Here is a 21,353-nt window from a genome sequence, read left to right on the forward strand (position 1 = left end):
CGCACTCGAAAGCATCGCGCGCGCGCGCGCACACACACACACGTTATACGGCGCGATAGGCCTAATGGCAGTGGGAAAAAATAGGTCATCCGATTCAACAGGAAAAACTTTCGTCTCGGAGGTGAAAGTGAAGCGGGCCGGCGCACTCACTTTTGCTTCGCTGCGTCTTTCGTGATCACGAACATGTCATCGCCGTGACGAAAGGCTAACTCGGTAGCCTTCTAGGGATTAACACCGAAGTATCACTTTTCAGCGAGCACCCACATGCTCCACTCATGTCGTGGTGCGTTTCGCACGTCACAGGAAGTTGTTTACAATCGACGTCACGGCTATCCGTGACGTTCATCAGAGTAATTTTTTTTTTGTGCAATAATATTACGGTTTGATTCATTTACGACAGTTTGCGGCAGCTCGCGCTGCATCTACAGCGGCCGTAAAAGCTTCTCCGGTTGCTTTTTCACGCAGATAGACAGTCGAAAACGAACGCGGAAACGCTTTACGTCATCGCGCGCCAACGGAAAGCGGATTTGAAACGGCGGCGCAACAGCTGTTCTCGCGGGTCGCGCTCAGGTAGCGGTGGCGGCTGCTCAAACGCACCTGGCACCTGCACGAAATGACGCCGCGAGCATTGTTGAAGCGTGCATGCGTCCTCTGCCGCCAGCGGAAGCGCCAACGACCTGTCTCGACGCCAGTTTTAGGGCTATGAACTTCATTGCGATGGCTGGAGATGGCTGATGGCGCACGCTACCGCGCTTCCGGCATTCACATCTACAAGGCACCTACATCTCTGCGCTAGTACAGCGGCTGCTTCGTGTCAAAGGCGTGGGGGAAAGGGGGGGGGATGTGCTAAATGTGGTAGAAAATATTTACAGTTAGTTAGTTAGTTAGTTAGTTAGTTAGTTAGTTAGTTAGTTAGTTATTTAGTTAGTTAGTTAGTTAGTTAGTTAGTTAGTTAGTTAGTTAGTTAGTTAGTTAGTTAGTTACCACTGAGTATGGGACATCTACACTCACACTCAGCAACAGTGGCGTATCTAGAGGGTGGGGGGGGGGGGGCGGTATAGTTCTTTACAGCCGGTATCGCGGCGGATCTCGCGTTTTCGGTTTTGTTACAAAAAGTATAGATGCCACGGTGAAATGAGGCGTGACCAACCGAAGTTCGTGCTTAGTTCGCTATAACCGATAATTCGTTATATCAGTGTTATAACGCGTTTCAACTGTACCTAACCGCTCAACCTCTACGGACCATTCGGCGATGCCTGCGCAGTGCCCACCTTGTCATGTTGTTCTACTCGCCTTTCGCGTAATTAGAAGGTAGCGGGTTTGCTCGCCACTGACGGCAAGTTTTTTTTTTTTTCGATCTTTTTCATTTCCCTTCATCTCTTTATTACTACGCTTCAATTACAAAAACCGCAAATAATGTTCCCTACACTTTCCTTGTCTTCAGTGAGTCTTGCCTTCAGAATTTATACGTCGGTTTTTTATAACAAGAACAGGCCCCTCAATCACCTCCGCTTCTTTCGATTATGTTACGAAACAAAAAAAAAATTAATCTTTGCGTCACTTTGCCTTCTAAGCTATTCACCACTGAGCGGAAATGTACAGGTTTTAAAAAAATTGCGCAGCTTGCACTGAGTCGCGCAAGGCTGGCGTAGAGCAGAGCTGGTCAACACTCACGGCGGCTGATTCTGGCTTGCATACGCACACGCACGCCGAGCACGAAGGGTCGACGTGACCAAATTGTAAATCACGAGTATTGGCTAAGTATCGTTCGGCTTCGATTGGGAATCGCTTGGCAATGACAGCTCCAAGCAGCTTAATTACCTTAACTAGCCCAATTAGACTGATTAGCTTATTTTACCTAATTTGCTTATTCGTAGCTTGGTCTCGATTAGCTTGCACCGCAAGTCAACCTAGCCTTAATTATAGCAGCATTAGCCTAAATAGACAATTAGCCTACTTGGCCTGATTTGCATATTCGAGGCTTGGCTAACCAAGCTTCCCGCTTGAATCCAAAGTCAACCTACGCTTAATTAGCTAGCTAGTCTAATTAGCATTAACGCGGGCTGATATAATATTGTCTTAGGCTAGTTCGGCTGATCTTGCCTGGACGCACGAGTATCTCAACTAGGCTTAATTAGCACTAATTAGGCAATGTGTCATTTAGCTTAATTATGCCTGGCTAATAAGACATTACCACGCTCAATTAGGATTAATTAGGCTTAACTATGATTAATTTGGCTTAACTAGGCACAGCTATGCTTAACTTGGCTTCACGTGGCCGCGCCGGCATCATGGGCTTCGGCAGGCGGGTGCAATAGGGGCACTGCCCCCTTCAAGTCACGCCAGCGCCTGCCCCCACCGAAGCTACACCAGCGCTCTCCCCTTCCCTCAGCCGCGATGCAAGACGGGTCTGCACCCCCCAAGACAAAATCCTGACGACAGTCATGGCTGGCATCATGATGATAATTTCTTGTCTACATCGCGAACCGGACAAACGGCGGGTATAACAGCTCTGCTGTAAAATGTCTCACTAGCTTGGCGCTAATTTCATGCAGGGCAGCCGAAGCAAGCGAGTCACCTCACAAGCGTCAAATGAGCATGCTGATTGCCTCTCCGTTTTTTTAAGTGCGTAGCACTCTAGGGGCCCGGCTTGTAGTCCGTAGATTTCATGTGGCGTGATCACGCTCACAATCAAGTTCTCAATACAGGCCTAAAACAAGGCTATCTCAATCCTCAAACTGGATTTAAATAAACGAACAAGGTCTAAAATAATAAAATTAACAGAAATAACCAAGAAGTAATCGCAATAATGAACTAAAATCGCTAAAAGAAAACACTTCGCAGACATGCGGCTGACACCCGAGCCGCGCCAGACAGGGCGCCACCGCCTCGACGAGCGAGCGATTGCTCCTCCCACCGGCGCTTCGTCGCTACATCTGAAGGGGCAACAACCTGAAGGAACTCGCTGCAGACGACGTGTACCTCAACTGCCGTAACACGCAGGAAGTCGGTAACGCGCAGCACAAAGTAGCGCGCGTGTCGCACACCGAGTTTGCGAATCTACCTAACAAGATTGCCCTCGGTAACGGTGAAACCGCACACGCTTACCTCAAACACTGACGTCATTGGCGGTTTGGAACGGAGCATGTGGGAACTCGAAGAACGGAAATCGCTGTGTGCCCGTGCTACGCACTTCCTCTGATTTCACAATAGTGGAGCTGCATTTAGCGCAGGGTTTAGCACTACCCCAAATGCTACACGAGCTTCTTTTTTTTTTTTTGCAGGCTACAAGTACCGACAGCGAAATAAATCACGTGGCATGACGTCACTGACAAACCCTAAATTTCATTAAATTTCAAATATGCCAGGGATCATGAGGCGCCTACGAAGACAGGTCCACCTATCGAAACGTCGCCCTACCTGAGGTACTTTTGCTGTTAGAACAACTTGTATATCACATTGTCCAAGTAAGAGAGGTAACTCCGCCGGTAAGGCTAAAAACCAATCTACACTAAAGAAAAAATAACGAAATCCGGCGCTTAATGCAGCGCTAATTATGCTCTAATCCAGCGCTAGTACCGCGGTTACTGTAGCGCTAATGCAGTTCTAGTGTAAGTCTTGGTGTCGTTCTTGTGGAGGCGCTGGTGTAGTTCTAAATCCTGCACCAATGTTGTTCTTGTGTAGTAATTCTACATCCTGCGCTTAATGCAGTTTCACTACCGTGAAACCCGATGAAGTGCGTGACACGGGCAACCCAGCGATTCCCTTGGCAATCGCGCGCTTGCCACCGCCTTGGCAATGGTGCGCTTGTCGAGGTGGTGGCGCCCTCTCTTGTGCGGCGCAGGTATTAGCCGTATGTTTCAGAACCGTTTTTCGCAATTTTAGGTAAATAATTGTTGCGATTCATTATATATATATATATATATATATATATATATATATATATATATATATATATATCCCTAGCAAAAATTCCCAATAAAAAACCAATAGGCTATTGGGTTATTGACACCTATTGGTCTATTGGTTCTATAGGTCTATTGGAACTGTATTTGGCTATTGGTCTATTGGTTCTATATCAGCCTACTGGACCTATATTGGTGTATTGGTTCTCTATTAGCCAATTGGAATTATATTGGCCTATTGGTTCTGTATTTGCCTGCTGGCATTGTATTAGTTTTGTATTTGCCCACTTCTCAGCCCCATTAGAATTAGTCTTGCGCAAGTGTTTTATGGGTGTCTTGTCGTCATGCAGAAGGCCCACACTGTGGCAGCGCCCCTGCAATGATAATCACAGTGGATGAATGAGACATATGTTCAAATATATTCTCATAATCAAAACTACAAGTGCTTCTTCTGGCCCTTGATGATGTTGGCGATCTTGCATCTTGCAGGCCTCATCCGCACTCGAGGAAGTGCCTGAAAGATTTTGTAAATAAACAGAGCCATGAAATCAGAAAACAGTAACACATGTTTAATTAAAGTTTACCTTCAAAGCAATGTATAGAAAGTAGACGGCACAGTGAGAAATTATCTAGACCTTAATTCACTGCACATGTTCACAATGTTGCAGGAGCTGAACTATAGCAAAAAACTGAGTGAAATATTACACACCCAACTGTGGCTTATTGCGTGGAAGAAAACAGTATATCGGCAAAATTTTGCGGCAAAAAAGGAAGGAAAAGAAAGGGGCAAAATTTTTTAAAAAATTAAGCAGCACCTTATCCCGTTTACACGCTTGCGTCCTGTGTTTTTTGAGCTGTACCCAAGAATGAACTGCAAACTCGTCCTTAAATTACAGCAAACTCAATAATCACTTACTATCTGTGACGTGCTCTTTTTCACGATGGTGGTGCGACTATCATACTAGAGCATGCCACTAAATCTCAACTTAAAGATGGCATGAAATAAATTAAGCTAGGGTAGATTCACGATGAGGCAACGGTAATATGTAAGACAGTAGTAAAGGCAGCCTAGATTCCATATCGTTGCAAGCCCAACACAGCAGTCAGGCTGCAATGAGTTGGATATAACACACGTGCTGCATGTTACGTGCTTATGCAATTAAGCCAACAACATTAATAAACCCACTCCTGCGATAGCCCTAATTGGGCTGCAGTATGTAAAAATAAAAAAATATGAAATAAAAAATCGCACCAGTGCAGTACATATGCTATGCACATTTTGTATAATGAATTATCATGTGGCCTTCTGTGGTTCTTGTGACATTATGTCGAACAAGTATGATAAGCCGATTGGCGCGCACTACAACACACAAACAGCATCGACTAGAGCGTTTTACTATGAGGCGATAAACGCGTTTTCGGCTTAACACGCACGTTGTAAATACTTACAAAGGGCTTGCGAGACTCCAACTACACTCACGAGCAGGGCGCCTGTCCTTTACCTCTAATCTATGCTACGTTTCTTTGTGCATACTGACAAACACAAAAACAAACTACAATAATATGTGCGCTCAATCATTCAACTTCTGAGAGCGTGTGGACTTGCAATCGAGGCGTTGCTGGTCTCGCTGTCATCAAATACCGGATACAAAGGACGAGGGACTTGTTTTCCCGACCTTTCAGCTTCGTCCCAAGTTTGAATACAAAAAAAAGGTGATATCAAATAAATACTAAATAGGAGTAACTACCATGCCCACTCAACTCACCAAACAATCGGAGCACATGGGCCTTGTTGCTCGTCTTGCCATTATTCTTGGTGCCACTTTGTAGAGTCGAAATCGGTCGAAATCCAAGACATTTATGGCTCAGAACGTCTCCATCTGGTGCACGCTGAACACAGTCTTCACGTTATCGTCGCGGAAGCACACTAAAGCAAACATCGTGTAAGCAGGCTTACGTGAAGCATCGAGATCACACAAAGCGCGCGCTATGGCGACAGACACAACGTTTTGGCTTAGCTTGGCCGCAGGCTGGGCTTGTCTTCGTATCGGCCGAGCGCGGATGGCGCGCCAAACGCACGGTCGGTCGCGTTTGCAGATCCACAATTCTTTCTCCTGTATCTTTACAGCACTACTTATATTGCTTAGCATAAATAGTTATAAACTTTACATATTATCCAAAGCTTATCTTATAGCTTAGCACATGGCTTAGCCTGCTTAACCAAGGAACATGTAAAAAAAAAAAAAATGTTCAAACATGCAGCGTCGCCACCTCGCGCACCGTCTCACTTTTTTTTTTTTGTTGTTCGTCACCTGGCTGGTTCTATGCCGGTTGTGATCTCATGGCGGTTTCTTTATTATTATTCTGTGGTGTCTGTGTTGTCGATTCCTTCGCAAGTTCTTCTTTAGCGTGTTTTACTATAGTGCCCGTTTACCGCACGGCATGTACGGAGACACCGTACCGCCGTGGTCGACACGCAGCCTTTTTATATGACTCTTTTAGTCGCGTGAGTTGCTAACTGCACACGGTGTCTCACGGTGTACGATTAAGCTCAATCGGGATCAGACTTATCAAAAGTGAATTGATCCCGTCTGCAGCTTGCGTATAATATAGCCAATCATGATCAAGAAATTTGATCGGGATCGGGTCCGACGCGCTCAATCAGTCATAAGATGTTATAAACAGCTACCAATAGGCGGTAGCTGTTTGAACAATAAAACTCCTGTTGGCCTTATACATCTTCTGTTAGTACATTAAGAAACCAATAGGAGTACTTATTTGACCAATACAACTCCTATTGGCCCAATAAGTCAGATAGGCAGCACCGATTTGACCAATACAACTCCTATTGGTCCAATAACACACCAAAAGGCAGCCCCTATTTGGCCAATACAACTTCTATTGGTCTAATAAGACACCAATAGGTGGTGGCTGTTGGTGTCTATTGGTACCCATAGAAGTCTTGTACAACCAATACAGCTCCAATAGATGTCCTATAGAACCAATAGTGATTTCCTATTGGACCAATAGGAAATCCTATTGGCATTTTTGCTAGGGATATATATATATATATATAGGCTATTTCTGCAATTTATATTATTTTAGACCTCTGTTTTACGCTGGTTTTGAGCATTGTTAGCCTTGTTACAGGCTTGTTAACAGTGGCGTGGCCAGGGGGTGGCACACCGTGCCCGTGCCCCTCCCCGATTTTTTTAAAATTTTTTTTGCTATGGCATACAGAGCAAAAAATGGCACTCGACCACATATGTCTGCCCGGCGGCCCCCACTCAGATCAAGGAGATCAATTCACATCATTGCACCGTAAGGTGACTTCATTTCGATATTACTGACGTATGTGCTCTAGTGAGTGCTGACGTCACGTCAGACCATAAATTACCCTTTAAACGCCAATGTCGTCGACGTGCCTGGTAAGCCCACGAGGTGCACACAAATGCTACAAACAGGGCCGTAACTAAGGGGGGTTGAAGGGGTTCTAACACCCCCCGAAATTTTTGCATGCTTTAACCTTTCGGGTGACACTAAAATACTTGCACGTCTTCACAGCGACCTCTAGTTGCCAAAGTTAGCCGTTCTGCACACAAACACCCCCCGAAAAAAATTCCTGGGTGCGGCCCTGACCACCCGTATAAAAACACGTCGATCCACCTCGCAACGCTTGGCTCAAAGCCAAAAAAATGCAGCATAGAACCATAGAACTACTCGCTGATTGTTTCGCGCATGAAACCGATTCCCACAGGGCGTGAGATCTGCCGTTTTTTTACTCTATCTTTTCTTAGACTATATAATGACTGTACTTGAGAGCTTTATGGATCCATTAGCACCGTGGGCGGAGGGGTTGGGGGAGTTAACCCCCCCCCCTCGATTTTTTAATATTTTTCATCTGAACTTTAGACGCACAATGTCGCACACATATGAACGTATGCACGAACATACATAAAAGGTAATTGAACACCCCCCTCCCGCCCCCCCTGTTGCTCCCCGAAAGAATTTTCTGGCGGTGCCCCTGATTAGCACAGAACAATGAGCGAGAGGTACGTCTTTCGAATATGCGATACTAGTGTCGTAAATCACAAAGGGGGACACACATATTGCCATGGCGGCCATTTTGTTTCTAGAAACATAGGTTTTATTTTTCATTTGAGCATTTTTTTTTGTTATAACGCGTAAAGGTAGAGCTTTCCTTTATTCCCCATCGTGCATACTTCGTTTCTATATTTCAAAATTCAAATAATTTAGCTCTAAAGGGGTCCTGCTGATCGGTAGTCGAGGCTTCTGAGAGCACGCGGCCTGGAATTTACAATTAATTCTCAAAGTCAACTAGAAATAGTTCCCTCTTCTCTCGACAAATAATGCCCTAAGCCCACATGACCGCGCCATAAACCCAAAGTCTACGGCCATTGGCTGATTTGAGCACCGTGGGCGGGCTGCATAGTTACCGCGACTGCCGTGGGATGGCGCCACGTGCTCGCGATTACACTGAAAGTAAGCCGCGTCGCGTGTTCGAAGAAAAAACAAAGATGGTGCTCAAGGTCACGACACGCGCTGACGAACGAAGGAGGAGGAGGAGAGGTTGAGGAAAGGAAAAGGCGCAACTTCTGCAACCCTAATTGGGAGCACGGCTCAGCGCCTGGACGAACGGACGCATCTTCTTGCGCTATTGTCAATTCCTCCCCCCCTCCACCGCTTTGCGTAGCTTTCAGTGCGCTCGCAGGTTCGAAAGGAGAGAGAATAGCGCTTGAAGCGTGCGAAAAATCCCTCTCACTCCGCTCGTACTTAACGGATTCTCAAAATTTTTGCGACAATCGATTCGTAAGGCAATAAGCTCTTTTAATGAATCTATTCGATGATTACTTGGAAAAGTGTTGCAGGGCTCCAATTAAGCCGTCTGTTATCTATCAAAATCCGCTAGAGCATTTCTTGCAAGCACGCAAAGCTTATGCCATAGTGAGCTTGCCATCCCGTTTTGGTGTCTTTTCATGCGCTCCCTGAAACACGTGCTGTGTGGGTCATAGTGGCAAATACAATGGCGCGCGGCAGCTTTTGGTTGTTCATACGTTACAATATTAAATTTCAGAGGCGCGAAAAATTTCCTTCTCAATCTTACGAACCTCTCGATTTAACGAAGTAATTCGAGCGTGGTCCTAACTTTGTGAAATCGAGCTTAAACTATATATTTAAGAATTCTACGGACTATCCGAAGAACTGTCTATCAGGGGCATAGCCAGGTCGGGGTCGACACCTCGAGTCAGTCAGTTCATGTGCTTCGTGTTGCCGAATGTAATTAGCTTTCGCGCTGCCATTTACTACCACATCCTGGTTAGCTAGTCGTAGAGCAACCACCCCGGACAGGCGTTGGTCCTCGGTTCGATCCCCATGACTAGGACCAATTTCTCTCCACGGATATCTCAAAAGCTTTCGTTTCTGAGATATCCGTATGGACTTCCTTGTAGCTTTGTGCCTCGAACGGGTGGTCAATTTTCGTTTTTATTTTTGAAATTGCTCGCTCACAGTTCCGTAGCCAGAATTTTTTTTTCCGTGGGGAGGGGGGGGGGGAATGGTTGAACCCCCAATCCCCCTGGCTACGCCAATGAACAGCAGCGAGCTCCGGCGTGCAGCCTCACTGATAATCGCACATATGCGAGAACTGCACCGGAGAGACGACGCTGCGAAAGCAAAATGGCACAGAAGCCCAGAATGACGTCAAAGAAGCAACTTCTCAACGTGCTTGCACGGCCGCTGGATAAAAAGCGCACGTGCGCTTTTTCATCCAGCGGCCGTGGTGCTTGTATTCAAACGTGGCGGCCACGATGACGCCAGTTCACCACGTGAGAGAGAGAGAGAGAGAGAACAACTTTATTGTGATGCGTTACGGACTGTGGGCCCTGTCGCGGGCGTATCGGACAGCCAGGATTTGGTCTTGCGACTTCGGGCTGTGCAGCATGGCTTCCCATATGGGCTTGCTCACGCACATCGTTACGCTTTTTGGCGGTGACCGTTCTACACAAGATTATCACTTACCGATTACTCTCACAACATGCGTCGGTCTTGCTTTCACGCTTCTTGTTCGTGCAGCTTAATTATTGATGTGCAGGGGCGTAGCGTAGCCAGAAATTTCTTTCCGAGGGAAAGGGGGTTCAACCAGCCTTTAACGATGTTCGTGCGTGTTTGTATGTGCGCCTACGCATGCAACATGAAAAAAAACTCGCAGGGTCTTTTATGCATTCACCTAAGACGACTCGAAGGCGAAAGCCATCTTCTTTTCTTCTCAGTCGAGGTGTTGAACCTGCCCCGCCACTCCCCGAAAGCTTTGTGCAATTAGCGTGGTTTTGCACTGCCTCCAGGATCGGAGGCACGTCACCTGGTTTTGTACTGCCTCCGCGATTGGCCCACCTTTGACCAAGTTACGACGTCATGCGATGACGACATCATGAACGTTACGTCACACCAAAATTCATGACGTCATGATAACATCTCAAATTCTATAGCGATCTGTGACGTCATCACGTAATTTTTTTGCACCACTCGTGCTGTGCACGCCGCCCCAGTACAGCTCACTGTAGCCCCGGGAAGCCGACGCCGATGACGCGGGAGGCCGACGGTCAATTTTCGCGTTTGATGAGGCATTTAAGGCTTTCGCCTTAAAAATTTCAAGGGGGGGGGGGGTTGAGCCCCCCCCCCCCCCCCCACACACACACACACTCCTGGCTACACCAATGTTGACGTGTTAAAACCTGAAGCTGGCGACCAAAATGAGACCAAAATGAGGAAAGCTGCCTATAAGGCAGCTTTTCCGCAGACCTTAGTTGCGTTGCGGTTGAGCTTGCCGTAAGTTGGAGGCATGTTCGAGGCACACCGCAGGAATAAAATGGAATCAGCTCGCACAAGATAGGGTAGATTGGAGATCACGGGGAGATACCTCGTTCCTGCAGTGGCCCCAGAATAGACTGAAAATGATGACGATATGGTTTAACATGATATAGCAATGAATTAGAATGGCTTCTCGGATAGTAATCCCATGAAAAATAGTAAGGCTTACGCTTGATCTGCATTTTTATTGTGACAAATAAAAGTAAGCCATAGATTGCGCCTTGAACCGCCGCAATGTTGTGTTCGCTCGAATTTCACGACGAGATATTTTGCGCTTCGTTTCATTTGTAATAGACCATTATATGGCACAGCCTATTGAATTGAACAGACAATTAAACCAAGGAAAGTATAAGGGACATTAATTGCAGTCTTAGCTGTAGTACAGTGATTACGATGTAAATTGAAATGAATTAAAATGCACGAGAAATCACGCTTTCCGTCGGTTGGATCCGAACTCACAAACTTCAAATTGTGGTTTTGCACCCCACCAACGGAAATGCAGATTTTCCGTCCACTGTAATTCATTTCAATTTACATCATAATTACTGCACAGTTAAAAGACAATGTCTCCTGTGCTTTTCTTGGATTCATTTGGTTGTGTCTAACAAAGAAACGAGCCCTTCGGAAAAGTCCTGCTTATATAGCCAGATTTACCAAAAAAAAAAGAAAACACATCTTTCTTGTTTTAAAAGAAATGGCATGATGCTGCACTGCATACAATTGTTTCGGAACATGCTGGCTGTTAAAAGTGAAGACTGACCGAAATCTTAGTGAACAATGAGATCAAGTAGTGCAAGGGTGTTTTGAAATTTTGAGTCTGAACAAGTCAGCGTGAGCCCAAGACGTTCCTGGTGTTTAAACTTTTCCCTGCGCATAACAAAATTTCAAAAATGGTCCCCATCTATTGTCGTGAAGCCACCTTGCACGCCAAAACTTGCATGTTACCCGCACCATAGATTTAGCTCCTAATTGTCTGTATTTTTTGTGTGGGTTACACGCGAGAAAGTATGGTATTGCACAATACCTAAACGAATTTTCACGCCCCGCCACGGTGGTCTAGTGGTTATAGCGCTCGGCTGCTGACCCGAAGGTCGCGGGATTGAATCCCGGCCGCGGCGGCTGCATTTTCGATGGAGGCGAAAATGTTTGAGGCCCGTGTACTTAGATTTAGGTGCACGTTAAAGAACCCCAGGCGGTCGAAATTTCCGGAGCCCTCCACTACGGCGTCTCTCATAATCAAATCGTGGTTTTGGGACGTTAAACCCCAGATATTATTATTATTAAATGAATTTTCAATGTTTCGCTTACCAGCATAGCGCCACCGCAACTGGGTTCACTGTGGTTGTGTACCTGGAGTTCTTAACATGCACTTAAAATTGAGGTATACTATCTCCAAAGAGAACGCAGACAGCACACAAAAGCTTTGTAACATGGTTTAATGAATCGTGCCCTCTTATCTCAAAACTGGCAAGAGTGATAAAAGGTAAAAACAAAAACAAAGTCCTTCTCCAGTTTTCCTTCAAAAAGACTGCTTTCGAAACATTCTAGTCAAAGCAATCAATAAACAATTATACAAAAGACGACATTTCCTTGCAAGTAGTAGCTTGCTGTGTTAGCGAGGGTGATATCTGCTTACTAGATGGAAGAAAAAAAAAGGAATTGAGAAGAGAAGCTGCTAGCCTGTACACAAACGAAAGGCAACAATGCTAGGGCTGCCGTGCCGCTTGTAGTCGGCCGCACCCATTTCGAACTACTACGCCTAGCTTCCATACGTCTTTTCTCAAAACGGTTGTAAAAACCTAAATAAAAAATCGCCGAGACTTTGAAGAGCGCTTCTCAAGTACAATCCACCAGGTGTGCCAGGCCTCCCCTGTAAAGGCAAGGAGCAAGAAGAAGATGAAAAAAAAACAACAACAACAAAAAAACATGATGCATTCAGTTTGTAACAGGTAGTCAAGCACAGTAGAACCCTGCCTATATGTATGTTTGCCATTTATATGCCTTGCCCCATATAATGTTTACCCCTATATAATGCATAATGATAAAACGAGTTGCTGGGTATGAAGAAAACAAGTGAATGATCTTGCCATTATTACAGTGCTACAAACATAACGAATTATTGGACATAACAAAGCTATTTCCGTGTCCGACGTGACTTTGTATGCTTTAACGAGGTTTGGTCGTGCTTTAGGTTTCCTTAATCTCCAAGCTTGAATAGGACATTAAGACATAGCAGTATGCAAAAATCGGTCAAGACTACAATAAGAGAAATCTATCGAAATCTGAGCAGTACGTAGTGTCGTCATGACCAAGAATCTTACCATATTTACTCGAATCTAGGCTGGCCCAGATTCTAAGCTAACCCCCGAAATTCGCAAGGCCAGAAAAAAAAAAAAACTTAATCATTGTACTCGAATCTAAGCCAATCCCCCCCACTTTCGCAGATAGTTAAAAAAAAAAAAAACATCGGCTTAGGTTCGAGTAAATACGGTATTCACACAAGTTGCTGGCATACACCCTGAAAACGTAAATACGTACTAGCAACAGAAGCTATTTACACATGCGTCAAACTGAGTGCCCAACCAATTTGCGCATAACGCTTAGCTTGTCGTATCATTTGTTTACATTGAGCACTTCATTCAACACTTCCTGTGTATTGACTGAATTTTCGCTTTTGTCAAAATGTTGTACTTTCATAACATGTTAAATTGGGAGTTTGCACTTCTCTTTGCACATTATTTTTGCATTACCTTTTGCACTGTTTTACTGCATTATGTTGTGTATAATGTTTATCATCATTGTACTGCCGTTTGTCAAATGTTATGGTCAGGGGACGCTTTCAAGCCCATTTTAGAGGCTTTTTGCCCACTGCCCATGACATCACTGTAAATTATATTTTGACGCTGAAAGTAAAAAACGCCAGGTGCACTAGTGGCGCAAGGCTAAAGGCAAAGTGGTGCTGATCGGTTCCTAGCTGGATGTGGCCACACGAAGTGATGCCAAGTTATACGAAATGATGCCAAGTGATGCTAAGTTATATGAAGTAATGCGAAGTGATGCCAAGTTCCAGTCGAGTCTAGTCAAGTCTGTTCGCGTTCGACAGATTATGGAAGGCTTAAACAACTCCGCTGTTAAAACTGAACTGAAACTGACACCGTAAGTGAGCACAGACGGCACGCTACTCACGCCTTCAACTCTATCCAAGCAATTCTGCGTTGGGTGCATTGTGGGGCTTCGATTCGGTGCTAGATGTCCAACATAAGCACAGCGGGGTCCTCAACGGCAGACTTGACCTTCTTGAGGAACGTGACAGCTTCCCTGCCGTCGATCAGCCGGTGGTCGTAGGTCAGACAGATGTACATCATAGGCCGGATCTCAATCTGCAACAACGGGCAGGCCATTCACAGGCACAGTTAATGGGCATAACGTCACTCATTTCATTTAAGGAACACTAACGTGAAACAACGAATCGGCTTAGATTGATAAACTGTTACTCTAACTCTAATGTTGCTTATTTCACCATCATACGTTTATTAATAGAGGAGAAAATCAAAGTCAGAGTTTCATTTTTAAATTTCGCACCGAAATCTTTGCATGTGATGTCGCGGATTTCAGTGTGTATTTTTCGTATTTTGGTGACGTTGGCTCTATAAAATTTCCTGAAACTTGGTAATGTCAAGTTTATGGCCCCCTTGAGAAAACAATGTACATCATTTTTACCACATTACCCAGTAGAAGCCGTTAAAACTAGAGCTGTGCGAATAGCAAAATTTTGGGTGCGAAGCGAATTCGAATAATAAAGATTGAGTGCGAATCGAATCGAATAATTTCGAATAATTTTCGAATATTTCTCAAACATTTTTCAAATAATTCGAAGTGAAATTACAGAAAAAGTTGCAGAGAATCCCTAAGTATGTTCTTGTGAGATTGCAACATGAAAGTGTTTCTTTTCGCGAGGTTGATGAAGCGCTGGTGGGGTCATATTTCATAGTTGTCTTTCTTATCAAGAATGAGGCAATGTAGAGGCCGAATTGTATTTATGTACATGATTTGGTGCAACCAAAGTGTTGCCGACAACACTTTACACGTGATAGGCAGAGATGCCATTTCCTCAGCCTCTCCTTCTCTTTCAACTTCTGTGGAAGGCCAACTGATGTGGCAGACAAGGGTGTGCTCCCTTCAAGTCCGGAGTTCCAAATCTGCCTTGTAGACGTCGATATATAAGAACATCTGAAATTTTGAATGCTAAAAAGCTTCGGCGTCCGATTTTTTGGACTTCCTGCCCAAATTTCAGGCCCAAAACAGCATTAATTGAGCCCCCAACTCTGTCACATCTTTCATCTCCATTTTGGAACCAGTGTTTTCTTGAGTTAATACATTTGCGACCGTAGCGGAGCTTGAAAGGCAGCTTTGCCGCAATACGGGGGTGTGAGTAGGTGAAGCATATTGAAAAATCTAGGGACCACTTCCGATCAGACATTGACTGTCTCTTGCCTAAGTTCGACCGTAACGGAGCTTAAAAGGCAGCTTTGCCGCAATACGGGGGTGTGATGGGGTGAAGCATACTGAAAATCTAGGGACCACTTCCAACCGGACTTTGTCTCTTGGCTAAGTTCGACCGTAACGGAGCTTGAAAGGCAGCTTTGCCGCAGTACGAGAGTGTAATGAGGTGAAGCATATTAAAAATCTGAAGGGGTCACTTTTAACCGGACATTGACTGCATTTGTCTTTGGGAAGTTCGAATAGTTCGAATAGTAAAATTTCAGTGCGAATCGAATCGAATAGCAAACACTATTCGAAAAATATTCGAAATTTCGAATATTCGCACACCCCTAGTTAAAACCTAAAACGTCACGGCGTCTGGTGCAGAGATTTGAAGATGGTGTCGCTCCCTGCATTCACTTTTTGTACATTTTCTCGCTTACCAAGCATTTTTCCGCGGTAAGAATCGTGTTTTCGGTATTGTGAAATTGTAATTTACTAATACGCGAGAAATCGTTTTTCTCTTTAGTGTCCCTTTAAGCTGCAAAGGGACAGCTAGTCACAGGTTGCCACCAGACAAAAGAAATTGGGCCAAAATTAAATGATTTTTAATTTTTTTTTTGAAAGCGAGGTCTAGTACTTCATGTGACCCAAATCTCAAGACTGATTCAGTGAAGGGAATTCTTCAAAGCACAGTACAAAATTCAATTTTTTTTTCCACAGTTTGGCCACGTAGGCATAGTAAGTAAAGTTTTGGGCTTCGTTAGAAGACATGAATGCCTAGTTATATTCTCTACCAGATGCATTTAAACTCAACGATGTGACGACGAGCTGCTGGATGAACTTTGAGGCAGCATTGTTGTGCATCATTTCTTTTTGTGCATTTCGTGGCTCACCAGCTTGCCTTCTTCTGGTGAATGGTGCTCCAGGCGTTATGCAAGTGTAATTGAACGGTTTTCATCTTGAGTGACCCTTTAGGTGAACTTATTCTGAGCCGATGAATGAATGTAGAGTTCCAAAATAACCTTTCCACTGATGGCCACGGGCCGCTCGAAGATGGCATGCATGCCAAGGATGGCCGACTGGGGCGGGTTGATGATGGGCGTGCCGAACATGGAACCGAAGACGCCGCCATTGCTGATGGTGAAGGTGCCGCCGTCCATGTCCTCGATGGCCAGACTGCCGGTGCGCGCCTTCTCGCCCAGCTCAAAGATGGCCTTCTCGATGTCGGCGTAGTTCATGCGCTCGCAGTTGCGAACCACGGGCACGACAAGGCCCTGAAGAAACAACATTTGGCAGAGGAGCCATTAGAACAACAGGCGTGAAGATGGACAAAACAAAATGGGAAAATATCTTATGTTCACAATAACCACAATGACAGAATAGCGAAAATTCCGGCAGAACCAACCCAGCTTGTTGTTTACGCACAGTACTCGCGGATACAAGCGTGAAAATTTAGGGCTAAGTAATGCACATATACTTCTGCTTCCACCATCTTCAGCTTGTATCATATCGGCGCAATTTTGACTCGAACAGTTACGCCAGAGCCAATATTACCTTTAGCAGCCACACTTGTAGAGATATGATGCAATTATTTCGAGCAATCATTCACAGCAGTCGTTACAACAAAAAGAAATTGACGTCGTGTTTCAATGTGTGAGGACAGTACAATGCTCATGGAGTGAAACGTCAGATTAAAATTTTTTTAATATGTACAACACGGACACAGCACGTAAAACGTGGACACAAGTAAAGAAACGAAAAGGACGACGGAGACATATTTAGTCACCACTTGGGTCCGTTTTTGCATGCCCGCAACTTGATAACACGAATTCGAGACAACTAGCTCCTTTTTCAGAGATTCTACTCTGGGTAAGTGTTCTGCATTGCCCCAGTGGGACAAAGAAAGGAGAATTGAAACGTGCATTACGTCACTAGATCCTACAATTCACAATTTCGAATGGCATTCGCCAGACAAGTGATGTGCAGCTAAACCTCGCTATAAAGAGGTTGCATTTGACAAGAAAGTAGCTTCGTTTACTCGAAAATTCGTTGTAAACAAATTTATATTTAACGCTGTATTAATGGCAAGACTGTTAATTTACTTTGTTACAATTGATAATTAGCAGTTGACAAGCCTTTAATAAGCCTTCGAGACTTGGCGAACCGATCACATCCGAGGCACAGAACAATCTCTAGATGTGTCCCCACAAGTGAAGATGATGAAGAACACCATGTGATGATGACAATGTACAGATGATGAAGAAGTGCCTGATAAATGCCCACAATATATCCAGTTTAATACTGAATTCAATACTCGTCATTGGTGCCCTATCCTGCCCTCTTGTTTTCTTGCTTGTCTCAGTTGCACCACAAATATTTTATGAAGCTATGCACCAACTCGCCCAACGTCACACTCGTTATTGAGGTTCGACTGTAAGTGGACAATGAAGGGCACACTGAGAAAAGTGCATTCAATAGCAGTTATAAAATTGTGCAATTTTCAGTAAAGTAAAAAGTTGGGCGAGTTGGTATTTGTTCATGATGACTGAGGGGCGCGAGTCTTGCGGCAAGGCATACATTGGGCAAACCGGTAGATGCCTCAACGTGCGTTTAAGCACAGCAGCTCTTTAATAGGAAGGCCGTTCACGCATCTGGCGATGCATTGCAGGGAGTGCGATCAGGGTAGCTGCAAGCCTGCATTTGAGCAGACAACTGTAATCTACAGGCACAGGGGCTCCGCGGAGAGGAAGATTATAGAAGCCCTTTTTATCCAGAGGGAGGGGCCGGATTGCATCAGACACCCCTCTACCGGTCTGCAGGAAGGGGAGATAGCCTATCTACAACATTACTTCACATAGGCATGCCGAGCATATAGATTTTTTGGTTGACTCGTTGGGCTAAATTTGATTTCACTGCGTTATAAATACGTCTTTCCTGAATAAAAATTTTCAAGTTGCTAGTAGCGCGTCGTACCATGCACTTCTTTTCATTGTGTGCCGTTTTCTCGCGCCCCTCAGTCGTCATGGGCTATTTTCAATCACCATTACACCTTGCATCACAGGATGCCAAAATTATGACGTTTTGCTGGTCTTTTTCGCAATTATAGACCATGTATATATGCGTACAAACTCAGGTAAGGATTTTGCAAGAAAAAGAAGAGACGAATAATAATAATGAGAACCAGAAAGACATTATCTCACAGTCCGTTTAGGCAATGCTAAGGAGAGCACAGGCAAAAGCCTTTGCCAAAGGTGGGCTGATCAAAGGTGAAAGGCTTTGCACCCATGAGACACTTATTAATTACTTTTATGCTCTCAGTCAATTGTACTGTCTGGCTAGTAGCTGCAGGCAGCCAAAGAAAACAAAAAGATTACAGGTACTAATGGGAGAAAAAACACAGCAGGCAAAAACGCACCTTTGGCGTCGAAACTGCCACACTGATGTCGATGTAGTCACGGTACACAATTTCTTGCTCGTCGATGACTGAAAGCAAAGAGCCACGCCATGTTCACACTGAAATGCCAACACAGCTGAGCTGCTCTATATGACACTACCACAGCATTTAACAAGGTACTACAAGAAGCACGCCTGTCTAGTTACGATGTTATCGCGGCAAAACTGCTTTACAATAAATTACAATGCTGCGTAATTAATCGTCTCCCAAAAAGGAAAGCATAGTACAAATAAGGCTTCCACATGATTATGGTGTCTACAATCACGTCCAAAATGAATTTCAACATGCTGCCCTTGGTCAAAGAAGCGCCAACACTGTACGGTGGTGCTGGCATAGAAAACAATCAGTGAAGTAAACAATGTTTCCACTAATGGTATTTCCAAAACCAATTTCACGTTTGCCGGTATTACAGCAATGGCTTGGGGCCTCTTCAACCATGGCCACCATGTTGCAACTCACACTGAGTGCCATTGTACTATATTGAGCGCTACTGCAAGAAAAAGATTGCGAGAAATTTCTATGTTTAATGAAGGGTGTATCGTTGATTAACTTTGCAACTCTTCGCAAGTGACAAGTTTCTTGAGCGGCATGAGCAATCCACATTAAATCACTGCATCCGATTAAACAAAACACTCAATCACCATTATAAAATTGTTCAATTTTGAATTACCACTCAAAATTCCACAACCATACCAGGAATACTATTTTTTCTACAGCACTGTGGATACTTTCCAATACAGCACATCTGAATACCGTTTTTACAGTAAAGCAACACATTTTGAGGTCTCCCTTATAAATCCTCTGCATACCTTGTGTACCTTTTTTTAAATTCGTGTCGTCAATTGATGCTTACCTGCATTACAATTGGCTGGTCTTGTAGGGCAAATGCGGCAGCCTTGACGAATGGCGACATGAAGCCCAGCTTGACGCCGTGCTTCTTGGCAAAGACATCCTTGTACTTGTTCCTCATCTGAATGACACTCCTGCGCAATCAGAAGCACGCCAGATTGTGACTGTGAACGACGTGTAAGAATGAGCTCGGACTCAAAACAGGAATGTAAAAATTGAGCTCAACGGTAATGACCTTGAGCAAAAGGCATGTCTGGTATACAATAGACTCTCAGTAAACGGAAATCTCCTAAACGGAATTGCTGCTTAAACAGAACAACTTCCTCTAATACGATTGGTTTTGTGTCCTTGAATCCTGTGCCCCTCCAGTTCATCTCTCAGAAACGGGACTCCTGTGAAACTGAACACATTTTCCTCATCCTTCAGGTTCCACATAACGAGAGTCTACTGTACATATAAGGACAAACAAGAGAGAAAGGAAGATGTAAGTCGACAGGTGTGCTACTACCGGCTGGAGGTCACGAAGATTGTTACAAAATATTTTTGGAAACCATTCGCTCTATCATCTCCAGTTCAATCTATGCTGTATCAAAACTATTTAGCTGGAACTGCACTGTATCCAATAATTTTTATAAGCACAAATGACATGAAGGAGCTTGATATTAATTTAAAACTATGCTGAAACATCGAAGTTCATGGAGCGGTCTTCCTTGCCACCGAGTACCCCCACCTTTGTGTCGTTCAAAAGCTTGAAGTTTGACCTTTCTGTTACCACCCTCCTCGCATATGACAGCTGCACAGGAAGATGGGAAAAAGAAAACAATAATGACAAAGGCTAGCCCAAGAAATATGTGATGCATATCGACCTCCGTTTGGCTGTTCCTGTGGCAACTTGGCAATCAATGCTGCCAGTGGAGTGCTTGTTTGTAGGAAAACTTCACCAATCCGTCGTTTACTTTCCCGACAACTTTGTAATAAATAACAATTGTTGGGGTTTTACGTCCCAAAACCACGATATGATTACGAGAGATGACTCAGTGGAGGGCTCTGGAAATTTCAGCCACCTGGTGGGGGACCACTTTCCGATCGCAAACAGTGGTGAACTGATGTTTGCCTTAAAGAACGTTATAGTCAGATACAACTTAAAAGGTCAGGAGATGCCCCGCCCAGACAACCGAAGCACGGCAGCCGATCGCCTCCATGACTAAGGAAATAGTCCTCATCACGCACGCGCCAACGTTCTCCGAAGGCGGAACCACTGGCCGTCTGGTTCCCGATGTCAGTCCGGAGTGCGCGCCCATTGGGGCAGGCTTGTGTGCCTCCACCTTTGAGGAGGAAATGCCGGGGACTTCTAAAGTTGTATTCGACTATAGTAACCAGAATCGCGTACAGAAAGCAAAACGCAAACCACAACTGATCATACAGTGAGAAAGAGAAAGTGCTTGTTGCAGGAATCAGACGAGCTGATAAGTGTGCTAGACAAGAAAAATGACCAAAAAAGTTGAACATGTCACACGCTCCCGTACCATGTCGGCAAGTGAGAGGCAACAGAGCAGAGCCCTGCATCACTGAGTTGTGCACTACGTATGGCGATGCGAACGTTGCGCATGGCCTCATGCGCGGGGCCCTCATGGAGGCCATACACGATGCGCCAGCAATTGTATTTGTGTTTCTCCACATAGGTGCGGGTTCTTGCTGTGTCGGCCTCATTTCAAGATATGGTACGTCTAATATGGCACCAATAGAGAACTTTTGTGAGAAAGTGTCCAATT

The 21,353-nt window shown here is 44.7% G+C and overlaps 1 protein-coding gene across 1 annotated transcript in view; it reads right to left on the reverse strand.

Annotated features, from left to right (window-relative positions):
- Positions 1 to 12,210: 12,210 nt before the first annotated feature.
- The window catches only part of LOC119374171 (dihydrolipoyllysine-residue succinyltransferase component of 2-oxoglutarate dehydrogenase complex, mitochondrial-like), a 45,328-nt gene continuing 36,185 nt past the window's right edge, over positions 12,211 to 21,353 (reverse strand). Inside the window, 5 exon segments of the mRNA XM_037644232.2 lie at positions 12,211 to 12,663; positions 13,980 to 14,173; positions 16,301 to 16,552; positions 18,694 to 18,761; positions 19,582 to 19,715. Coding sequence (XP_037500160.2) covers positions 14,039 to 14,173; positions 16,301 to 16,552; positions 18,694 to 18,761; positions 19,582 to 19,715 — 589 coding nt within the window. The 3' untranslated portion in view covers positions 12,211 to 12,663; positions 13,980 to 14,038.

The sequence above is a fragment of the Rhipicephalus sanguineus genome, chromosome 11 (genome assembly GCF_013339695.2).
Source record: "Rhipicephalus sanguineus isolate Rsan-2018 chromosome 11, BIME_Rsan_1.4, whole genome shotgun sequence".
In the NCBI taxonomy this organism is placed as follows: Eukaryota; Metazoa; Arthropoda; class Arachnida; order Ixodida; family Ixodidae; genus Rhipicephalus; species Rhipicephalus sanguineus.